Source organism: Sus scrofa, chromosome 13, assembly GCF_054392235.1.
Source record: "Sus scrofa isolate SSC_HxYL_T2T_F1_AM1 chromosome 13, Sscrofa_HxYL_maternal_Yorkshire_Landrace_v2.0, whole genome shotgun sequence".
Taxonomy (NCBI): Eukaryota; Metazoa; Chordata; class Mammalia; order Artiodactyla; family Suidae; genus Sus; species Sus scrofa.
The window spans coordinates 217,481,407-217,503,493 of record NC_139395.1 but is presented as its reverse complement, the minus strand read 5'-3'; the positions used below and the strand labels follow the sequence as shown (position 1 = coordinate 217,503,493).

At 45.0% G+C, this 22,087-nt stretch overlaps 1 protein-coding gene and 1 long non-coding RNA gene across 12 annotated transcripts in view; one reads left to right on the top strand and one right to left on the bottom strand.

The window, feature by feature from the left end:
• The window catches only part of ERG (ETS transcription factor ERG), a 304,031-nt gene that overhangs the window by 171,167 nt on the left and 110,777 nt on the right, over positions 1–22,087 (top strand). For 2 of the 11 annotated variants that reach the window (XM_021068472.2, XM_021068470.2), the window contains exon 1: positions 3,088–3,202. The exons of 6 other annotated variants lie outside the window; for them this stretch is intronic. In XM_021068472.2, coding sequence (XP_020924131.1) covers positions 3,185–3,202 — 18 coding nt within the window. In that variant the 5' untranslated portion in view covers positions 3,088–3,184. 11 annotated transcript variants of the gene reach the window in all.
• LOC146397895 (uncharacterized) lies at positions 361–3,652 on the bottom strand. Its single transcript, XR_014825204.1, has 2 exons — positions 3,499–3,652; positions 361–1,827 (listed from the first exon to the last, which is right to left on the bottom strand). It is a non-coding gene; the product is annotated as an uncharacterized LOC146397895 (long non-coding RNA).

The following is a 22,087-nucleotide window of genomic DNA, read 5'->3' as shown; positions in this document are numbered from 1 at the left end:
GCATTCCTAGAGCTATAAGTAGTTAACTATAAATCTATAATGTGAAGTAACAACCATTATATATTCAAATTTCTCTAGCTGCCCCGGAAAGGTCTTCGCTTTCTAATTTGCTCATATCAGTGTCTAATCAAAGACCACGACTTGCATTTGGGCTTTTGGTTTCTTTTCTTTTTCTTTTTTCTTTTTTCAAAATGTAATGCTTTTTATTTTTTTCCACTGGGCTTTGTGTTTCTTAAGTTCTATTTAATCTAGAACTCTCCTCCCCTTTCCCCACTTTTTTATTTTCGTGATATTGGCTTGCTGAACATTTGAAGCAAAACATTCCACGTGTCATCCTGTAGAATAGGTGAGCAACTCTCATTTTCTTTTCTTATTTATTTATATGTTTATATTTATTGAAGTATTGTAAGTGTCTTGAAAATACAGATGAATCAGAAGAGAAGGGGAGAAAAATTCAGAACAAGATTCTCTACCATTGGTATCATACCACCTACTAATACTTCTACTTTGCCTTTTTGTTTTTGACAAAATGAGTCTGTGATATAATTCCCCTTTATAACCTGATTTTTAACTTACTGGACGTCATTCTGTGATTTTCTCCATCACTCAACATTCACCTACCACGTCATTTTCCTGCAGTATTTTCCGCGAGAAGTATTTCACTGTCTGGGCGTTGAGCACAGGGGTCAATCAGTCAATCCTGAATGAATCTTCTACTGTGTCTCCAGCTAAGATTCCGGCTCATTCTCTCTGCTGCATCCAGACTTCGTTTCTAGAATATGTTGCCCTCGTCCTGTGTGTTCTCAACTCTTGACGTTCCTCTGTGGATCCCACCCAGAGGAGTTAGTAGGAGAACAAGGATGAAAATTTGTTGAGTCTTTAGAACATGGGAAAACGTGATGTGGGGACAGATGAATGGAGGTGGCCCTTTTATGGTCACAACGATTGTATGGTCCCTCTTACATTCTTCCGTTTTCATCTGGAGTGAGATATGACCAGGCTTATGCGACATTGATGGGTAATGGATCCATGATGGATGAGAACAGAATGAAAATGTGGCATCTGGTCACACGGATCAGTGCTGGTTGCTGATGCTTTCCTGCTGCAGAGAACAAGTAAGAGGCTGGATCTAGACACCAGGTTGCAGTGGTGAGATGGGACCACCCAGAACTTTCTTCCACGCTTTTTAAAAATTTTTTAATTTTTATTTATTAATTTTTAGCACAGGGGTCATCCTGTTTAAGGCTGCTCTTTGGGAAATCCCGAGTAGAACACTGCTTATTGGGGTACCGCAGGTAACATGTAACATGGATGCTTCCTGGGAGAGCAGAAAACGGAATCTCAGTGGAGCCGAGAGCACATTTTTCCCAGCACTTAGTGGAAGCTGCCCAGGTGAAACAGCTCAGGACTTTGAAATTTTAGGGGAAACACAATTTTAATCAGCCTGCCATCTCATTTATTGTTCTGAGATGAAAAGAGCGGAAATCAACATCCCCTCAAAATGTAGATGCCGAGAACTTGTCAGGTTCTGATTTTACACGAGATTTCTTGTATTTTCTCTTTCATCCTTTTTTCTTTTTTGGTCTTTTTTCTTTCCCTTTGTTTCTTTCTCTTTGTTTCTTTTTGTTTATTTCTCTCCTTTCTTTCTTAATTCCACTTTCTTTCTCTTTTCTTTTTCTTTTTATCTCTTTATTTTCTTCCTTCCTTCCTTTCTCTTTTTCTTTCTCTTTCTCTTTCTTTCTCTTTCTCTTTCTTCTCTTTTTCTCTTTCCCTCTTTCTCTTCTCCTCCTCCTCCCTGTCCTCCTCTTCATCTTTCCTCCTTCTGTCCTAATACAAGAGGGAAATCATGGGATCAGTAAAAGATACAGAACCTTGGGCTCCTTCCTAGAGCTCTGACGTGGGCAGGCGTGAAGTCGATTCCCTGACTGTCCTGCCTCTGAAACCGGGAGGAGCTGGATGACTCAGGGTTTGGTCTATTGTGTTCTGCGGGTCCCCTTTGGAGACCACACCTCTTCACTGGCCCAGCTTTCGTGTAGCTAAATTCAAAGCAAAATGTTGTTTCTTCCAGAGAACAAGTAATTTCCTGAAAATGAGTAATTAAAAGGCCTGCCATCCTCTCAGGAATGTTCAGGCCTCCATGAGCTGCATTTCCTCCGTCCGAGGGGCAAACAGACGTGTGGCCCTGAACTTAACGGCTCAGATTTTAAAACACTGAACTGGAGGATGTGGCATCTCTGTGTAGCCAGGAGTTCTGTTGGGGTCCGTCTGGAACATGGACCTTTGTCAGAGGGGGGCCAGCTCGCTGCCATTAGAACGTGTTTGTGTCACTTCGAGTCTTGGGATTTTCAACGGATATTTGAAAACAAGGATTCGACAGGTTTATTCTCCCCTTTCCTTCTAGTTCCTTGCATTCTAGAGTCTGTGCATTTTCTCCTGGCTTTTGTGGACCCAGGAGCAACTACCTGTGTTGCAAGGAGAAAATGAAACTGCTCTGGAACACTCGCTGGAGGTGGTGAAGGGATAAACGTCCTCAAAAATCCGCAGGCGAATGGCGGCGACTAAGCGGGGTCCCCCCTGAACATGAACTAAGTACCGCCTGCAAAGTTTCCTTTTAAGAGAAGAGAAGCCGGGAGTGGGATGGGGGGTGTGGGGGGCTCAAGTCCCGGGTCCCAGGCGTGTGGCGGGTCTTCTGGCGAGACACAGGCGAGAGGGCCCGTCTGTCACCCGGCTGCCGGGTGCCCTCCACGCCCAGGGCAGAGGTGCTCGCCGCCCACGCGAAGCCACACCGAGTCCCGCCACATCTCACATCTGCATCCTGCCTGGGGTGGCGTGTCACACGGCGGCACACCGGGTCACACCTGCTGTGGCCATCCCGGGCCCAGGCAATTGATGTCTTTTTTTTTTTTTTTTTTTAATTAAAAAAAAAAAATCTCCTGGCTGCATATCATCAAGAAAAACAACATTGTTTTCGGGGCCTCTTATCTCTCCACTCCCAAATATCCTGTTTCTTCGGGCTGGGCCGCCAGGACCAATAGAAACCTCTTCCTGCCATTGGCTGACTTCATTTCCCAGACTTAGCACAATCTCATCCGCTCTAAACAACCTCATCAAAACTACTTTCTGGTCAGAGAGAAGCAATAATTATCATTAACATTTATTAACGATCAATAAACTTGATCGCATTATGGCCAGCACTATTAAGGTAAGGAGAGGGTTCCTTTTCATTTGACAAAATCTCGTGCTTGTTACCCTTTTCTTTGGTTTCCTTTATCAAGGCAGATAAGTCAGGGTTGGGCAACACCCCCACTGCCACAATAGAGGACAACAAGATTTCCTTTGCACTGCCTAGTAAATTTCCTTTTTCCTACTCCAACCATCCGCAAGGCTTAAAAACTTCAAACTCGGAAAAAAATTGGGGTTTCTAAATTCCCTGTTGAGGGCTGTGGATGACTTTTGCAAAAGCTGTACAGGGCGCGTCTGAATTTTCATTTTCTTTACCTGTCTCGAGCGGGGCCGCGCGCGTGTCCGCTGGAAGGGAGTGGACTCGGAGCGGCTGGAGGGCCGGGTCCGAGGCAGAGCTGGGCTTGGAGATGCTGCCCTGGCGCACGTTCTCGAAGGCCTCCCTTAGCTTCAGGGGGGTCCGCCGGGTCCCGGTGGACGCGAAGAAAGATGCTGGGCAAGTGGCCGTCGGTCGTGGCACATGCCAGTGTTGACTTGGATTTTTTTTTTTTTGGAACCTGCATGCCGAGAGCGGAGGGTTCGCGTATAACCCAGATGGTGGTGATTCGGTGTGTTCGGTTCTGTATTTCTGTTTAATAAAGTCCCTTCTCCTCGGTGCACTGTGAGTAGACTTTCTTCCTCGCGGTGGTGACGGCTGCTTGGTGGGAACCGGGAAGCAGTGGCTGGCAGGTGCTCTGTGCTCTGGGGTCTGTGGTCCGATGTGATGTTTTTCTCACAAATGTTTCTGGTAAATAACATGGCGAGACTCAGGTGGAGGTGAATCCAGGTAGGTAGAAATGTAAACGCGGCCCGATTCCTGAAAGTGAAGCCGACTTGATGATTCCTGTAACTCGGTGGCATGGGATCCATGAAGGGGTCTGTTACCATATTTTTCAAGGCCCCCGTGCCTTGGTGACCTTTGGAGAAAATGCGAAAAAGGCAGCAGCAGAAACAGATCCTGAAAAGAGGATAAAGGAGGGTTTTATTGGTGGCGTGCCTAGAGTGTGGCTGCGTGTAGGTGAGAGGCATTTGATTGTGGTTTCATCAAGGGCTTCTGTTAATTAGAAAGCTCAGGAATATGAGGTTTGTCCGGAATGGGGCCAAAACAATTTCAGAAATCCTCCTTGGTTGGGTATTTGAAAGGTTTGTTTGAAAGGATTTAATTACTACCTATGGTATAAACTGTATTTCAGAAATTCTCTTCAGTTTCCGTTTCTCAAGATGTGATCAGTGATGTATATAAAAAAATCCATGTATCCAAGACTGTAATGTTACAGAGATTTTTCTTTTCTTTGACTACAAGGATTGAGGTCTGCTGAAATATAAGGTCATAGGCATTTTGCAGGGGAGGGTTTGATGTGCCCCCTTTTCAGCTCTGAGCAGAAATGATTCGCTTTTATAACCCCTCATGCTGCCCTTTTAATTATTTTTTCGCCCTTATTTATGTCCATATTTCACAGCAGTTGAGACTAATAGTCTTCGTAAATTATGAGTAGTGCGAGTACAGTTGTGTGCGTGTGTTTCAAAAAATCAGCATATTGAAGGACATGGAAATAGCAGACCATTCCTTAGAGCGTGGGGTGCATTTTGCATAGCACACAGACGTGTCCTGCTGTTCGAAGTACACATTTCTGAAGACAGGAGGGTAGTTTTTGAAGTCTGACTGTTTTGTCCTTTCAGAATGAGTTTTGGCAAACCGTTTATATTGGTCCAGGATTCTCTACTTGCCGTAGCATTTGATTCCCCTGCATCATCTGTATAGTGTATATATCTCATGTGAACTTTCGAAATGACTTCAAGTGGATGCTTTTTAATCCGCTGTTCAAATAAAATCGCCCCTCTTTATAGGTAACTTCCTTTAAGACATGTTCTGCTGGGCTTCCTGGGTAAAGTAATGAGATGATTTCACAGACTTGTTTATAGAGTGGAAAAAAAAGAGGCCCAGGTCTGTGGACTACAGTTTTAATTATGTTAGTGCAAAGCTCAAATTAGCAGAGGGAAAATTACAGCTGTCCGTTGGAATTAGAAAACAGTCTGTCATACAGGCAGTTTCCAGTCTCAGATGCACTCTGTTTTTTGTTGTTTCAGTAAATAAATCAATTAGTCCATCACGTGTCAGAGGCACTGAGTTTGTTAAGTTGGTACTCCCCTTCCGAGTGGATTTTTTGGAGGGTGGGGGCGTTAATAGCTCTAAGACCCTATTAACACATGAGATGTTTTTATTCCAAGTTTTATGATTCTCACCATCATTTTTTCTTGGTATTTTGGAAATGGGAACAGAGTGTTTCCATGGGAAGAAATAAAGGGATTTTAGGAGCTTATGTACGGTGCCCGTTTATCTTTAAAAGTCTGTGGATTTTAAGGTCAGGTTAAGAGGTCTAAAAAAACACGTATGCATCAAAGGTGATGTTCCCACATGCGATTCACGAGTCTGCTTTGGTGTTTCTACCTGCCTCTGGACCACCTGACATTCCTCCCCCCGCCCCCCCACCGCCGCACCTTTCTTCGAGGCAAAACAGCGCTGCCTTTGCTTCCAGACTCCAAGGAGCCAGCTGTGAGCCTTGGACCTTGATTTTGCTCCGGTTAGGATTTTTAATGCAATCCCCCAAAGACTGTCCTGATCCTTTTTTACGCCTGGAGCCACCTGGGAAGTCTAATGAAGCCTGCAGTACCTTCTGAGGAGCATGCTTTTAAATGCAGGAAAGGAAGGCAGTGCCTGGGGAAACTAGCTCTGCAGAAATCCGGGTCTTTGCTTGGACTCCTTGGGTGGTCTGTGAAGCCCAGGTCACATCCCTCGATCCTGGAGTTTATAGGTCTTTCGCCTTTAGGATGGAATTGTGGGGATTTTCCTTGATCACAGCCCTGGCACTGAAGGGCTGGGAAGAGAGCAAGCTGCAGCCAGCAGCAGAGCCGGGAGCATCTTAGAATCAGACAGGATATGGAAAGTTACTAACAAGGTTAGCCAGGGAGAACACCGTTGCTGTTCCCATTAGTTGTTTAAAAAGGTTACTTTCTTTGATGTGGCAGAGGTTGGAGGATTTTGAGGATCAGTGTGATAGCACTTTGAGGCGGAATCTAAACAATACAACAGCTAGTGTGTGTAACCAAAAAAGAAGCAGACGCACAGACCTAAAGAACCAACTAGCGGTTACCAGTGGGGAGAGAGGAGGGGGAGGGGCAGTGCAGGGTTCAGGGTCGAAGAAGAGAACAAACTTATGAATAAAACAAACTGCAAAGTTATATTGTGCAACACAGGGAACACAGCCAATATTTTAAGATAACTAGAAATGGAGAAGAACCTTTAAAATTGGGGAATCACGATATGGTGCACCTGTAACTTAATATTGTACCTTAATGATACTTGAGTAAAAAAAAAAAATTTTTAAAACATAAAGCTTCTTTTATGTATTTCCCTGCCTTTCACGGAGCAGGCACTCGCTGACAATTTGCTATCATGTGTGAAGCAAACGTATTTAAAAGGCAGGGTTATAGGAAGGAAGTCCATCTCCTCGTAAGATTTTCATGGATGTGATTTTTTGAAACAAATTTTTATGGGCTTAGAAAGTTGTGTGAATTTTAGGCAAAGGCAGCAAAGTCGGTCAGTTCTACACATCCCTGTATCCAAGGCTTTTCAGCTTCTTTTCCCATCGAGGTTATTACATAGTATTGAATATATTTTCCTCCGTGCTCTACAATTGGCCCCTGTCAACCTGTCTGTTTGTGTATATTTCAAACCCTGATGGATGTGATTTTTGATGAATGGACTTCCTAGCTCGAGGGCATTTGCACTTTCAACAACCCATGGGCTTAGGTGGAATTTAAATTGTCTTGTCTCTCGTTGATTCAGGAGACTCTGTGGCAGTGGAACGAATAGAAAATGTACAATACCACGGCCCCCCTATGTCAGGGTTGTCTCCAAAGCAGGTCTGGATCTTCTGGCCTGGAAGTGGCCTTTTGGGCCATTATCGTCTTCAGATTTTTTTTTTTATTTAAATGTAAATTTTATCGGCGTGTTGGGTTAGTTTCAGGTGTACAGCAGAATGAGTCAGCCCTCCATACACCTGTATATCCATCCTTTTCCAGATGCTTTCCCACACAGGCCATCACAGAGAAGATGTGCTGTTTGCATCTGTGGCTGGCTCTGGGCACAGCCTGCCCTCTCCAGGCACAGCACTGTCCTCCCCGGCTCTCTCCGAGCCTGGGCACGCTGACTCAGTGGCCATGGAAAGGAGACTTGGAAAGGGTGGAGGTTGGGGGTCATTTTCCCCATGACATACGCTTATGTAGGACCGTGAGGCTCGAGAGAATGTTCTGGAAGCCTGAACTGCTCCTTAATTATCTATATCTTCTTTAGAGTGATTCTATCACTGCTTTTTTTTTTTTTTTTAAGCAAAACAGATCTTTGTTAAAATTTCCCCAGCCCTGCCCTTGATATATGCAGATACATGCTGTTAACGTCTCTTGAAAAAGCACACATAAGATTAAAAGAGATAAGTGAAATGACCATGACAGATGCCTTCGGGGAAGTATGACTTCTGTGTTTAGAGGCCCAGAAGGAGGTCTCCCCTGCGGGAGGGGAGACCCCAAACAGAACGACCCTCGTTGATACCAGTAACTTGGCAGACAGACGGGTTTGCCAGCTGACCCAAGAGCCCTGCGGGGCGGGAGGCCGTGGGAAAGGCAGGACTAGAGTTTCTCGGAAGCCTCAGGTCTTCCGAGAAGAAGCATGTGTGAGCGAGACAGTCCCCGGGCCTCTGCAGGGTTGGTGGCACGTCTGCCGTGCCAGGATCTTCCCTTTAGGGCTCAGGGGACACCTCAGATGCAGCAGGGCAACCATCCCCTCCTTTGATCCCGACAGGATGGAGTCAGATGGCCCCAGAGATTTCTTTCCTGATGTGGCCTGGCCACAGACACACCTGCCGTGGAACCCTGGGCAAGGGCCCTAATGTGTCTGCCCTCCGCTTCCCCACCTGCACGGTGGAATTGAATGGCTGTCCTGTGTGGGGCAGATACAGTTCAGGGCTGTGGAGCCTCTGGTGGGTGCTACCCCCGAGACACCCCCACATCCGACCCCTCCTAGTGAGGTACCTTGCTTTCTCGGCCCCGCGCTGAGTTCTCTGTGTGTACCCGGCCTCAGCGGTGCAGCCCAGAGGCACAGACTCTGTGTTAAGGCTTTTTTTTTTTTTTTAAACATTTTTAATGTATTTGTTATTTTTTTTTAAATATTGGCATATAGTGGACTTACAATGTTGTCATCCTCATACTATTTTTTTCCTTCCCATTTTTAAAAATTGAATTGAGGAGTTCCCGTCGTGGCTCAGTGGTTAACGAATCCGACTAGGAACCATGAGGTTGCGGGTTCGATCCCTGCCCTTGCTCAGTGGGTTAAGGATCCGGCGTTGCCGTGAGCTGTGGTGTAAGTTGCAGACGCGGCTCGGATCCTGCGTTGCTGTGGCTCTGGCGTAGGCCGGTGGCTACAGCTCCGATTGGACCCCTAGCCTGGGAACCTCCATATGCCACGGGAGCAGCCCAAGAAACGGCAAAAAGACCAAAAAAAAAAAAAAAAAAAAGTTGAATTGAAGTGTGGGTGGTTTACGAGGTTGTGATCCTCTCTGCTGGGCGGCACAGGGATTCCGTTTTACGTGTCCACCCGTCCACTCTCATTCAGCTGCTTCTCCCACAGAGAAGATTACAGAGTATTGGGTAGAGCTCTCTGTGCTGTACAGCAGGGCCCCACTGGCCAGGCGTTCTGTAGACCCAGTGTGCCTCTGCCCACCCCAAACCCCCAGTCCATCCCCCCTAGAGGTCAGGTTTTCAATTCTGTAAATTGAACTCTGTGTCTGTTCTGCCAGCAGGCTCCTTTGTATCCTTTTGAAAGATTCTACACGGACACGATGTCACGTGGTGTTGGTCTTTCACTATCTTCACTTAGTCTGAAGAGACAGGGAGAATAACAGGTCACTTTGACATGTCATTATTCCAGCCTCCCAGCTAAGACAGGGCACAGGGAGTCAGGAGTCAGGATGGAGTGTTTGCAGGGGTCCCTGGATAATGGTGTGGCAGGGCAGGGACCAAACACACAGGCAGGTGCAGCATCCTGCGGGTCCCTGAAGGCATGGCCAGCCGGTCAGGGGTTGGTTTAGTCCTGTTCTGAAGGTGGAGGCTGTTAGTTTGCTGATGGAAGAGGGCAGAGGCTTGCAGTGCATGTTGCTGCTGATGAAGGCAGGCCCTGGGTTACTAGATTACCACTGTCCTCCAGCCTTGTTAATTTTGAAAAATGCATCTCGTTGTTTGGTACAAATTACAGTCATAAAACATTCTCTCTGTAGATAACACGAGAGAAAGGAATTATTACAAAGTCAGTATCAATGGCTCCTCGTCTCAGCCCGTCAGAGAAAATTCCCAACACTTCGTGTGTGTCTTCCGACTGTGTGTGTGTTTGTCTGTCCTTCTGTCTCCCTGACTGTCCTGCTTTTCTGAGTTAACCTTCTTTTGTACTCATTTCCCCCATGTCTCTAAAAGATGTGGATAAGCAGAAGTTTTATGCTTAATTGTATTCCATCTGAAATAAGTAGCATGCTTTATAGAACCAATTTCCTGTTGGAAGTAATATTGCATTCCATTTTCCACTAATTACAATACATGCTCTGTGTAATTTTTTTAAAAAAATTCATGTTATTGGTCTTAGGGCTTAGAAGAGGCATTATTGGACCACTGGGTATATATATATATTTAAGGTCTCTGCTACATTTAAATATATGCCCGTTTTAAAAAATGGCCAGTTTACTTTCTAAGAAGGCTTGTGCCTGTCCCATTTCTAGGCATAGATAAGGCCAGTCCCACTGCACTCATAACAGCTCTGAATATTTTAATTTGAATCTTTGCCATTGTGAAGGTCTAAAGTGGAATCTTATTTTTTTTTTTTGTATTTTCATCATTATAGTATTTCATTACACCTTTTGTCGTTGTTGTTGTGAACTTATTTCCACTGTGACCTCTGGATCTTTTTCTTATTCATATTTTTGTTCCCTGTTTGATCAAACTTATTTGCTACTATTTCCCCTGGCTGAGGCATGTTGTATAAAGTCTAGGATCATTTCTCAGTCTGTCCACACTTTTTGACGTGTCAGCAATGCCCCCAGCTTTGCTTGTGTTTGTGGCTCTGTGTTTACCCGCGGAAACCATATAACCTGTTTCTTGGGGATGGTCTGTCCATCTCTTTTGTATCATCGACAGAGATGGACAGAGGGTCGGGGTTCAATAAATATTTGTTGAAAAAAATCAATTTTGATTAAAATCCTTTCCGATCCTAAAGAGAAAGTTAAGCTCAGTAATATAAACATTATTGCAGATTTTAAAAAGATATATTTCTTTAGAGATATTGCTCCTAGTTTATATACAAAGTAACTAAATAGAATGAAGGTTCTGTTGAAAAGAGCATGGAAAAACATTTTAAAAAGGTGGGGTTGTGTCTTGAATTCATGTCCAAATTAACATCATTCTGGAAACAGCTTGTTTCACGCCTGGGCCGGTGCTGGATGCTCACTGCAGCCTGGATCCTGGTGCTGCTTTTTGTCCAGATAAGGACTAGGGGATTAGAAAGGCTAGGAAACTTACTCAGGGCACACAAATCTGTTTCCCCTTAGCTTATCGTCATATAATCTCTGTTTTTCCTGCTGTTTGCCCAAGCTCCAAATATTAAATGACTCTGCGGGGGGGAGGGCGGGGGGGATACTCTATTAAATGATATACTGCTACATGAAATAAAGAAAATGGTTATAACTGGCTACCTTACGTGAGAACCCCCAGAGGCAGCCATCATTATACTCTCAGTGGCTAATTAAGATAAAGAACTAGAACATTCACGTGCTAAATAAAACTTTAGAACCCAGTTCTCCATTTGCTTGGCGGCAAGAATACTTTCCATATATGACAATCTCCAAGGGGGCCAGTGGTTCCAGATTCCAGATCAGCTGCTGATTTAAGTTTCCTCAACCCAAGTAGCAACTTCCTCGCCCTCGCCTCCGAGTTTTCCATCAGGCCTTCCCCAGCCTTTCAGCAGGAGTGTTCATGGAATTAAACACGGCAAAGAACGGTCACCTGCTGTGGGGCGTAGATAAGTGCGGAGCCATTTCGCAAAGAAATGCCAAGGCCGAGCAAAATTATTTATTTTGAAAGCCGCAGCACAATCCAATCATAACATTAACATCAGGGCTTTACTTCAAACCGTTTTGTTCAAGACAATGCATGTCAGAATCTGGAGCGTGTAACAAAGAACATTTCTAGGGGGGGCAGGCAAACAACGCGCCCCCCTGAATCGAGCGCAGTGACCTTTAAATCATGCTACCTCGATGATTTAACACCTCTCTTTCCATTATAAAATTCGATATAGCAAATTGATGGGTTTGGTGTTTTTGTTTTTTTTTCCTAAGCAAGCATCGACACGGGGTCAGCCTTGAACAGACATTCCCGCCCCTCCCCCACCGTGCCCCCAGGTCCCTTAATTCCAGTCGTCAGCCAATCGTGACTTTACCCTCCTGTTCCCTTTGGCTCCCATTGGCTCCGTGGCGAGTTTTATTTTTTAAACTTAACCGTATGCCTGTGATACTACCTTAGAGGAAGAGGAAACTGTTGAAACGACACTTCGGAATTTGTCAACACAATTAGTTTGTGTCTCAATTTGGGGTAGATTTCCCAAGACGTTGCTCCAAGTTTAAAACAAAAAATAAGCAAGTGTGTGGTTTTATATTGCGACGTCCCCTTGGGATCTGTGTTGGAGGTAGGTCCGGGGCCACCTGACATTCCTGAGAGCATCAAGAAGCAGGAAGGTGCCAGAGCGAGGCCAGCCTGGGTTTATCTTATGCCCAGGGAGGCACTTGGTACTCTGTTTCTTCATGGCATCCTTAAAATAGCCTCTGTGGGGAAAGGATTGGTCTTATCTTGCTCACAAGGAAAGGGAGGCGTCGAGGGGGGGGGGTGCTGGGCAGGGGAAGTGGAAAGGGGCTGGCCTGAGAGATGGTGGCAGGGCTGCTGGTGGATGCCGTGGGGCCTCAGCAGGTGAAGGCATCTCTCGCATCCTTAGTTCCTTCTTGGGCAAATAGAAGCTGTCTTCCTGGCATCTCACCCTGCACAGGGGGCACAGCTCCTGGGTATCTGGGTCCTTCCATCTGTGAAAGGGCCTAACAGTGGTGCCAGCTTCACAGGGCTGGTGAGATTAAGCCGGGCGGAGCTTGGAGGGGGCACATCTGATGCACTTAAGCCATGTGAGCTAATTTAACTATTCATTCAAGTCAAATGTGTTTTCCTTCTAGGACTAAAATCAGGAAATCTGTAAAAGGCCTTTTTTTTTTTTTTTCTTTTCCCAATTTCTACAACGGCTTGTGAATGCTTTATTTTTTCAAGTTCGCCAATTTTCTTCTAATGAACGTGTTCTTTTCTCTTTATTAAGAGAGAAAACTGCTAAGAGAATGGGGCATTCTCAGTTATCCACAGTACTGTCTGCCTTGGAGCTGACCTGAAACAGTGCCGAGAGATGCTTGCTGTGGAGTTTGCCTGAGCCCGGGTGTGGCCAGCCCTGGAAAAGACTCTGGGGACTTGTTCTTCACTCCATCTCTTTTTACATCTCACTCTCACATCCTTCCCTCCTCTTTCTTCTCTCTGCAGTCTCCTAGGAGGCGTTCCTGTTGTGGCTTAGTGGGAATGAACCTGACCAGCATCCGTGAGGATGTGGGTTTGATCCCTGACCTCACGCAGTGGGTTAAGGATCCAGTGTTGCTGCAAGCCGCAGCATAGGTTGAAGATGTGGCTCAGATCTGGCATGGCTGTGGCTGTGGCATAGGCTACAGCTGCAGCTCCCTTTCGACCCCTAGCCTGGGGACCTCCATATGCCTCAGGGGCAGCGCTAAAGAGCAAACAAGCAAAAAAACTGAAACAAAACAAAAAACCAACCCCCCAGGAGCTTTTAAAAACTTGAAGGGCAGCAGTAAGGCTGCTCAGGACTTTCCCAAACATCTCCAGTGCTCAGGGATTCTCCTTGGACCTGCTTCCATTCAGCCCATGCTGGCTCTCGCAGATACTCCATGCCTTCTTGTCCAAGGATGTCTGGGATGGTGCAGGCTTGCAAGCTTTTCACCTGCAGTAAAGAAAGAAAGGGAAGAGTGACCAGGTAAAAGTCACCAAAAGCAAGTGGCCCTGCCTCTGCGTTTGAGTTCTGTCTTTAATTTCTTCTTGAGTGAACTCCTGGAGCTAGAGGCATATTTATATCCACATATAAAAAAGAATATTTCCCAAGGTCAAACACAGGTGACTTGGTGATGGATTAATCCAGTGCACCAGTTTAAGTTACCGTGGAAAGTCTTATTGACTTGAGCTGCTCAGCCAAAGGCCCTGCCTTCACTGTGATGCCTGCCCTAAACTCAGAAGAAGAGAAATCAAACTCACTCTGCTAGTGGAGCTACCTCGCCGAAGGGAACCAGGCTTTGTTTCCTGGGCATTGCCGAGAGAACATTCTCGTCTACCCCCAAAGCTGCGCCCATTGACTCACTCACGCTCGAAGAGTCATATTGCCCACAGGTTTGATAAGAAGTGAGTTATAAAACAGGCCCGTGTGTATTTTTTTAAGCCTTGTTCTTTGGAGATGGAAAACAGCTTTTTTTAGATCCCATGTTTACTGCTTTGGTAAACAGTAAAATGCTGCTGTAGCAATTACCTTGAGGATAAAGGGTTTATAGACAGACACTTCCTGCGTCCACTTCCTACACAGATAGCCAGCCCCACCAGAGACGCACCGATGCAGGAAGGGCTCCCAGTGGAAACTTCCTCTGCCAATCGGGGCTTGTTATGCTCCATCTCCCCTCCAAGGAAAATGAGCCTGTTGCCACCAATTTTCTGGCAGAATTCACTCTCTCGAAGGAGGTGACAGGATGATGTTTCTAAGGTAATAGCTTTAGCCCCTTGGTCCCATCCTTAGCCTTGTCTGCTTGCTGGTTACTCGGGTGACAAGTGTAGCTTGATTAGCTACGTCTGTGAGGAAGACTTGTGCCCGATGGGCTCCCCAGTCATCTTTGAATCATGGAGAAAGACGCGTGAGCCTGCTTCTATTTGTTGAAAACTAAACCCCTTTGAGATTCAATGAGAGGTTTTCTTTGCTGTGGTTATTTAGGGTAAAGGTCCCTTTAGGTTTTGCTTTTTTTGGTCAAGCAGAGATCCCTCGATCTGGGTCCAAAACCCTCAGCCCACGGATTGTTCTCCGTGCTGATCCTACACCAGTTATTAAATTCCAATGACTGCATTGTTTAGGTCCTTTGAACCACAGCAAATAAAGCGGCAACACACAAACACCAAACAATAGAGAATCATCAATTTTCCATCTACAGGATGTGTCCTTACAGACTGGCCCCTTTGTAGGGGAAAAAAAAATACATCAAGTCAACAAACAGTAACGCTGAACAATAAACGTAACAAAATAAATAGCACCTGAAAGCCACTCAACTCAAGCACTGGCAAAACTCCAAAGAGTGATGTTTACATACTCGAAGCAGGGAAACCTAGGGCTCCACCCGGATCTGCTATGAGTCCCTGAACTCATCAGAAAACAGAGCCGCTGTGCAGTATCGGGTCAGTTCAGGTACCTTTCTGGTGATCAGAAGGCGCCTATGAGTTTTGAGTTGCAGTGGACAGTGTGCCATAAAGATTCTCCCTCTGCTGTGAATTTTGTAGGTGTTCAGATTGTCCTGGGGGAGGCAGAGATGATAACTGGCCCCGAGAAGCCACCCGGGGTGGTTGGAGGTAGTCCTGTCTCATGAAGGTGCCAGTGCGGGAAGGTGCTCCAGTGGTTTTATTTACACAATCACTTGATCCACGTGTGCTGGTTGAATGGACCAGAGTGCAGTTTCTCTTTTCAAGACTCGTGTGTGTGTGTGTGTGTGTGTGTGTGTGTGTGTGTGTGTATGCGTTAGTTCAGCTTTTCTTTTTTTTTTTTTTTAAAGTAGCGTTGATTTACAGTGTTCTAATGCTTTTGCTCATCTTATTGGAAGATGCTGTCACATCTCAGGAGCTTCTAGGTTGTATGAAAATCGTTCTTCTTTTACATGTGTCTCTTGTGTAGTTTTGTTACCTTTTAGTGAAACTCCAGAGCTGCCTCCCACGAGGCTTCCTTCCAGATGCTGCCTCTGCCACTTCTGCTCTTTTGCAAAGTGACTTCTCTGGTCTTCTGAGTCTGTTGGTTTGAGTGCCATGGGAGTCGCTATTGTGTGATGCTGGTGCAGGACCTTGGAGATGATAGGTTCATCCTTGACACCTGATGCCCTGATCCTCTCTCATCTCAGTCACTGCCTGTCTAAGGGCGGTGGTGGGTTTTTTGGTTTTGTTGTGTTTTGTTTTGTTTTCTTCAGTCTGTGAATCCAGGCACAGTATGTCTACTGGATAACATATCTCTTTTTTTTTTTTTATTTTCCCACTGTACAGCAAGGGGGTCAGGTTATCCTTACATGTATACATTACAATTACAGTTTTCCCCCAGCCTTTCTTCTGTTGCAACATGAGTATCTAGACAAAGTTCTCAATGCTATTCAGCAGGATCTCCTTGTAAATCTATTCTAAGTTGTGTCTGATAAGCCCAAGCTCCTGATCCCTCCCACTCCCTCCCCCTCCCATCAGGCAGCCACAAGTCTCTTCTCCAAGTCCATGATTTTCTTTTCTGAGGAGATGTTCATTTGTGCTGGATATTAGATTCCAGTTATAAGTGATATCATATAGTATTTGTCTTTGTCTTTCTGGCTCATTTCACTCAGGATGAGATTCTCTGGTTCCATCCATGTTGCTGCAAATGGCATTATGTCATTCTTTTTTATGGCTGAGTAGTATTCCGTTGTGTATATATACCACATCTTCCGAATCCAATCATCTGTTGATGGACATTTGGGTTGTTTCCATGTCTTGGCTATTGTGAATAGTGCTGCAATGAACATGCGGGTGCATGTGTCTCTTTTAAGTAGAGTTTTGTCCGGATAGATGCCCAAGAGTGGGATTGCGGGGTCATATGGAAGTTCTATGTATAGATTTCTAAGGTATCTCCAAACTGTTCTCCATAGTGGCTGTACCAGTTTACATTCCCACCAACAGTGCAGGAGGGTTCCCTTTTCTCCACACCCCCTCCAGCACTTGTGGATAACATATCTCTTAAATGACAAAATAATAATAAAGACCTTTCCCCCATTTCTCACACAATTATCGTAGGAGTTGAGAAAATAATTTAGAAAAGGAAGTCAAATTTGTCAATATTATACCATCGAGGGTTGGTTAAAACTGGATTCTTTGGGGATTCTTTTGTCTTTTTTCCAGGCACACAGGCATATTCTTTAAAAAGAATAATAGAATTGGAGAAGTCAAGCTCATTATCATAGTCCTTCTCCACTCCTTTTTTTTTTTCCAGGATAGTGAAGGGGAGTGAGGGCTGAACTTTTTTTGTATTTTTTCTTGGGTTTTGAAAAAATGTTATTACTGCTTTTTTATGAAATTAATTTTTCTCTTTTTTCCTTTTTAGTTAAAGATTTTTAAAATTAAAGTATGGTTGATTTACAATGTGGTGCCAATTTCTGCTGTAGAGCAAATGATCTAGTCATACACACATACACACACACACACACACACACACGTACGTTCCCTTTCTTACATTATCATCCACCATGGTCTATCCCAAGAGCCTGGATAGAGTTCCCTGTGCTGTACAGCAGGACCTCATTGCTTATCCATTCAAAAGGTAATAGTTTGTACCCACTAACCTCAAACTCCAGTCCATCCAACCGCTCTGAAATTAATTATTATTATTTTTTTTGTCCTTTTGCCATTTCTTGGGCCACTTCCACGGCAAATGGAAGCTCCCAGGCTAGGGGTCTAATTGGAGCTGTAGCCGCCGGCCTACACCAGAGCCACAGCAACGCCAGATCCGAGCTGCATCTGCAACCTACACCACAGCTCAGGGCAACACCGGTCCCTTAACCCACTGAGTGAGGCCACAGATCCAACCTGCAACCTCATGGTTCTTAGTCGGATTCGTTAACCACTGAGCCACAATGGGGACTCCTGAAATTAATTTTTAAGAGGCGTTTTAGGTTCATAGGGAAATTGAGACAGTACAGAGGTTTCTTACCTACCCCCCTGCCCACACGTATGCAGAGCGCCCCCAGTTACCAACATGCCCCACCAGAGTGGTGCCTTTGTTACCGTTGCTGAGCTGCTACACTGACACATTATAATCATTTAGTGGCCATTGTTTACATGGCTCTTCACTCTGATGTTGTACATGCTATGAGCTTGGACAAATGTATACTGACGTATATTCATCATTACAGACGGAGCTTTTTTTTTTTTTATCATGGAGTTGGGGCAGAGATCTGAAACAAAGCAGGAGGATAGACGCTGAGCATTTATCTTCCTTTATGCCCCCCTAGACTCCCCTGTGCACCTGACCAGGCGAGAAAAATCTAGATGAAAGTGGGGGAAAATGGACTGAAGTATCAGGCAGTAGGAGGAGAAGTGGCCAAGGGGGAGAAGGTTTCTGGGAGTCAGGTTTGCTTGGCAGGGTTGGAAGTTCATCAACCACCTATCGAGCTCCTCGTCGTTCCTGAGAGATGGATGTGGGCCTTTTGCAGTCTGTGATGAAAAGCTCATATCCAGGGGCACTGGCCAAGGGGCAAGCACGGTGTCGAGCGTTTCGTAGGATTTATTTCAATCTCTCCACTCAACAACCTGATTGCAGAAGCTGCTTTTATTAGCAACGCTCTGCAGATGAAGGGTCTGTAACTCCCGAGAAGCAGAGCTTCGATTCTAACACAGGGCCTGATGACAGGATGAACTCGAAGGCGTCCTGACTTAGGGCTGAACTTTAAAAAAAATTTTTTTTTAATAATTATTTCCCCAATACAGTTTTTTTTTTTTTGTACTATACAGCATGGTGACCCAGTTACACCTACATGTACACATTCTATTTTCGCACATTCTCAGGCTCCATCCTAAGTGACTAGACATAGTTCCCAGGGCTACACAGCAGGATCTCATTGCTCATCCATTCCAAAGGCAATCGTTTGCGTCTATTAACCCCAAGCTCCCCAACCACTCCCCTCTCGCCCCCTCCCCCTCGACAACCACAAGTCTGTTCGGCAAGTGCATGACTGTCTTTTCTGTGGAAAGGTGCATTTGTAGGGCGGAACTTTTTATGGTCCCTCTAGAGATAAAGATCCTATATCCCAGGCATGAAATGTCCTGTCAAGGTTCCTGCACTTTTCTGAGCCTCAGTTTCTCATCTGTAGAATAGACTCAATAGTGATAACAAGACCTGCTTCTTGGTGGAGATACAGGGGTCACACAGCCTAAAACGTGCCTGCATAGCAAATGTCATTTCATGTGCAAAAAAAAACCATTCTCTGGTGTGAGCTCTTTCTGGCGCCCAAGCGCAGCCTCCTTCTTCTTGCTTCATTTATTCCCTTATCTAATTTGCTTTTTCTGAACGCATCGGGACTCTTGATTGTGTTTGTTTCTCTCGTCCATCTTTTGAATGGATTCTTCCAGTACCCTTGGGACACTTGCAGCTTCCTCTGAAGAGATGAACGTATTTCCTTCGAAGGGCTTGGTTTCTTTCTCAGGCTCTGCCTTTGAGGATAGTAAACCTAAGAGAGTCACCAGTATCAGTCCACTGAGGAGGTCAAGCGAGCTGCTCACCAGATGTTCAGCAGCTGAACTCAGCTGCATTTTGATGAGCCCAGAAAATCAATAGTTTTGAGGATCCCCAAAGAAAACCAGGAGGGAAGGCTATAAGATGCTTGCTGTCTCCTTCCTAGCCTTTTCTCCGGCAGGTGCCAATGACTGATTGAAGGAATGAACGAGTCTCTGCAGTGGGGAGCCATGGCTGGTCTCCGGAGGGGTCCTGGTCAAGTCTCCAGAGTCAAATGCTATTTTGAACTAACTTCATTAGCTGGCACATTTTTTCCCCTGTCTTTTTAGGGCTGCACCTTTGGCATATGGAGGGTCCCAGGCTAGGGGTTGGATCGGAGCTGTAGCTGCCGGCCTACACCACAGCCACAGCAACAGCAAAGCTAGATCCGAGCTGTGTCTGTGACCTACACCACAGCTCACAACAATGCCGGATCCTTAACCCACTGAGCGAGGCCAGGGATCAAACCTGCGTCCTCATGGATACTAGTCAGGTTCATTTCTGCTGAGCTCCTGGCATATTCTTTAGAGGAGGGCAGGCATCTGCTGAATTATATTCCTAGTTAGAGTCCATGATTAGGAATCTCTGGAGCTTCATCGAAGAAGCTCCCAAAACACTGCTTGTTACCTTCTATGGCCTGAGTTATGTGGCTGGTGTCATGGAATTTTTTTATCTGTGCTGGCCATACCTGGTAAGCAGCAGGCCTTTCATAAATGTCTATTCAATAAGTAAATGAATATCTGTCTGGATGATAAATTCGCGAATGAGAGCATTAATTAGTTAGGTGGTACCCGATAATATCATAGAGGATTAAATCATTTAATTCGGTGAGCAGTGATTGACTCCCTGTGTGCAAAGCATCGAGTTAGTCGCCCCCTAGAGGTTAGGAGAGAAGTTGTACTTCTTGATCAGAAGACTGAATGATGACGCCGTCTTGGGACCAGCGTCCGGCGTGCGTGCCCCTGTGTCTCATTTGAATGCCTCGTGTTAGACGTCAGCGTGTGTAGCCTGAAGAACCGGCCTGTGTTTGGGAAGGGGGATAACTGTGAGCCTACCCACAACCTAACAGGGTTTTGAACATTTGTGAACACGTGCCTGATAAACGCACATGTCTGGGCTGGACCACGGTTGTAGACGCTTCCACGTGAAAACTAATGCAGAAAAACAGTTCTCAGGGTGTCCTGCATTTTGTTACAGGACACTTGTCTGGATGAGGCCAAGCCAAGCAGCACGTTCTCTCTTACTGACTGGGCACACCTGCCCGTGTTTATCCCAGATTCGCGCTCGGTCACCTCAGTGGTCGGCTGTGATAGTTCACTCTGCAAAAAATCCTCCTGGGCACAACGTAATGAAACGTTGCGTCTAATGAATTATGATGGGCCCCGTTTGGCTTTCTTCTTTTGTTATTGCAGTCACTCCTTAGAAATTTCAGCGGCGCTGTCACTTGATCTCTGAACATTGGTATCCCATGGGCTGGTTCACACTGTGGGTTTCCACGTTAATTGGCGCGACGTCAGGGGACTCTTCCCGTCCTGTAATGATTATGTACATGACGTCTGCGATGGATGTGATATAGCAGAACACTTTCACAGAGAGCCAAGTGCTCTGCATTCAATTGCAAGATACTCTGCTTTATGAGGGGTAACTTTAATAGCAATTAACCAGTTTCTCTAAGCCAGAGAATAACACTGGATTCTCTATGGACATGTTCGGTTTAGCAAGCATATTATTAACGTAAAGGAGCCTTGTTGGTCCAAGTAGCATATATGTAAGCCAAGGAAAATGCAGTGTTTCATAAAACCTATAGAATTTGGTTGTCTTGGTCAGGTTTTTAAAATGAACTTCCAGTTTCACCCTAATAATTTAAGAATCTGGCTCACCGCTCTTTCTCCAGTGCTTCACCCATAAAGTGCTGCTTCATAAATATTTTCTAAATGAATGAACACAAAACTCAATGACCAAATGGGTCTCAAGATCTTTCCCTTACGGAAGCATGTCTTTAGCAGTGTATGTGCTAGAGAAGCTCTGACCCGATGCCTCTTGTAGCACACGCTACAATCTAGTTTTTAAAGGGTTGAAGAGAGGCAAACCGCTTTTATTGGAGAGTTAAAAAGTTGGAAGACACTTGATTGGTTATGGAGGGAGTCCCACATTTCTCAACCCAGTCATCCTTTGGGTCAGGAAACTAAACTTGCTTTGAGGATAATGAGAAGGAACTCCTGAGAGAACTGGGATTTTGTTAGGGAAAGAATATACATGAAGCGGGGGTGGGGGGGTATAAATTTGGGATTCTGAGATGAGTAAATATACACTACTGTACATAAGATAGGTGAACAATAAGGACCTACTGGGTAGCACAGGGAACTACATTCGATATCTTGTAATAACCTATAAGGGAAAAGAATCAAGAAAAGAATGGAATGGGTATTTATGTGTAATTCAATGACTTTGGTGTACACCTGAAACTAACACAACATTGTAAATCAATTATACTTAATTATATATAATCATGTAATTATACAGGCAATCATAATTTGACTCATTTGCTCATAACATGTTGGTTGGAAAGACATTCTAAAGAAATTAGGTTTTAATTTCCATTGGCTTTTTTTTTTTAACTTCTAACATTCTTTTCAAATGAATACTGAGAGATTATAAAGTTTTTCTTTTTGTGTGTGTGTGTGTGTGTGTCTTTTAGGGCTGCTCCTGTGGCATATGGAAGTTCCCAGGCTAAAGGTCGAATTAGAGGTGTAGCTACTGGCCTAAACCACGGCCAGAGCAATGCAGGATCCAAGCCGTGTCTGTGACCTTCACCACAGCTCATGGCAACACTGGATCCTTAACCCACTGAGTGAGGCCAAGGATCGAACCTGCATCCTCAAGGATAATAGTCAGATTCGTTTCCACTGAGCCACAATGGGAACTCCAAGAAGTTTGTTAAAATACTTCCCACATGATGCTGACTTTCATTAGAATGTGAGACAGACATTTTTCACCCAGTGGTACAAGAACCGTTATTTTTCTAAGCAGGACAATCAGGGCACGCCCAAAGGAGTTTACATGAAAAAGTTTTGTAAAATTAGTATTATTCTGGAAAATTCAGGCTCTCCAGTTACTGTAACCTGGAAATTACCTCCAAGCACTGGAAGAAACTGTCCT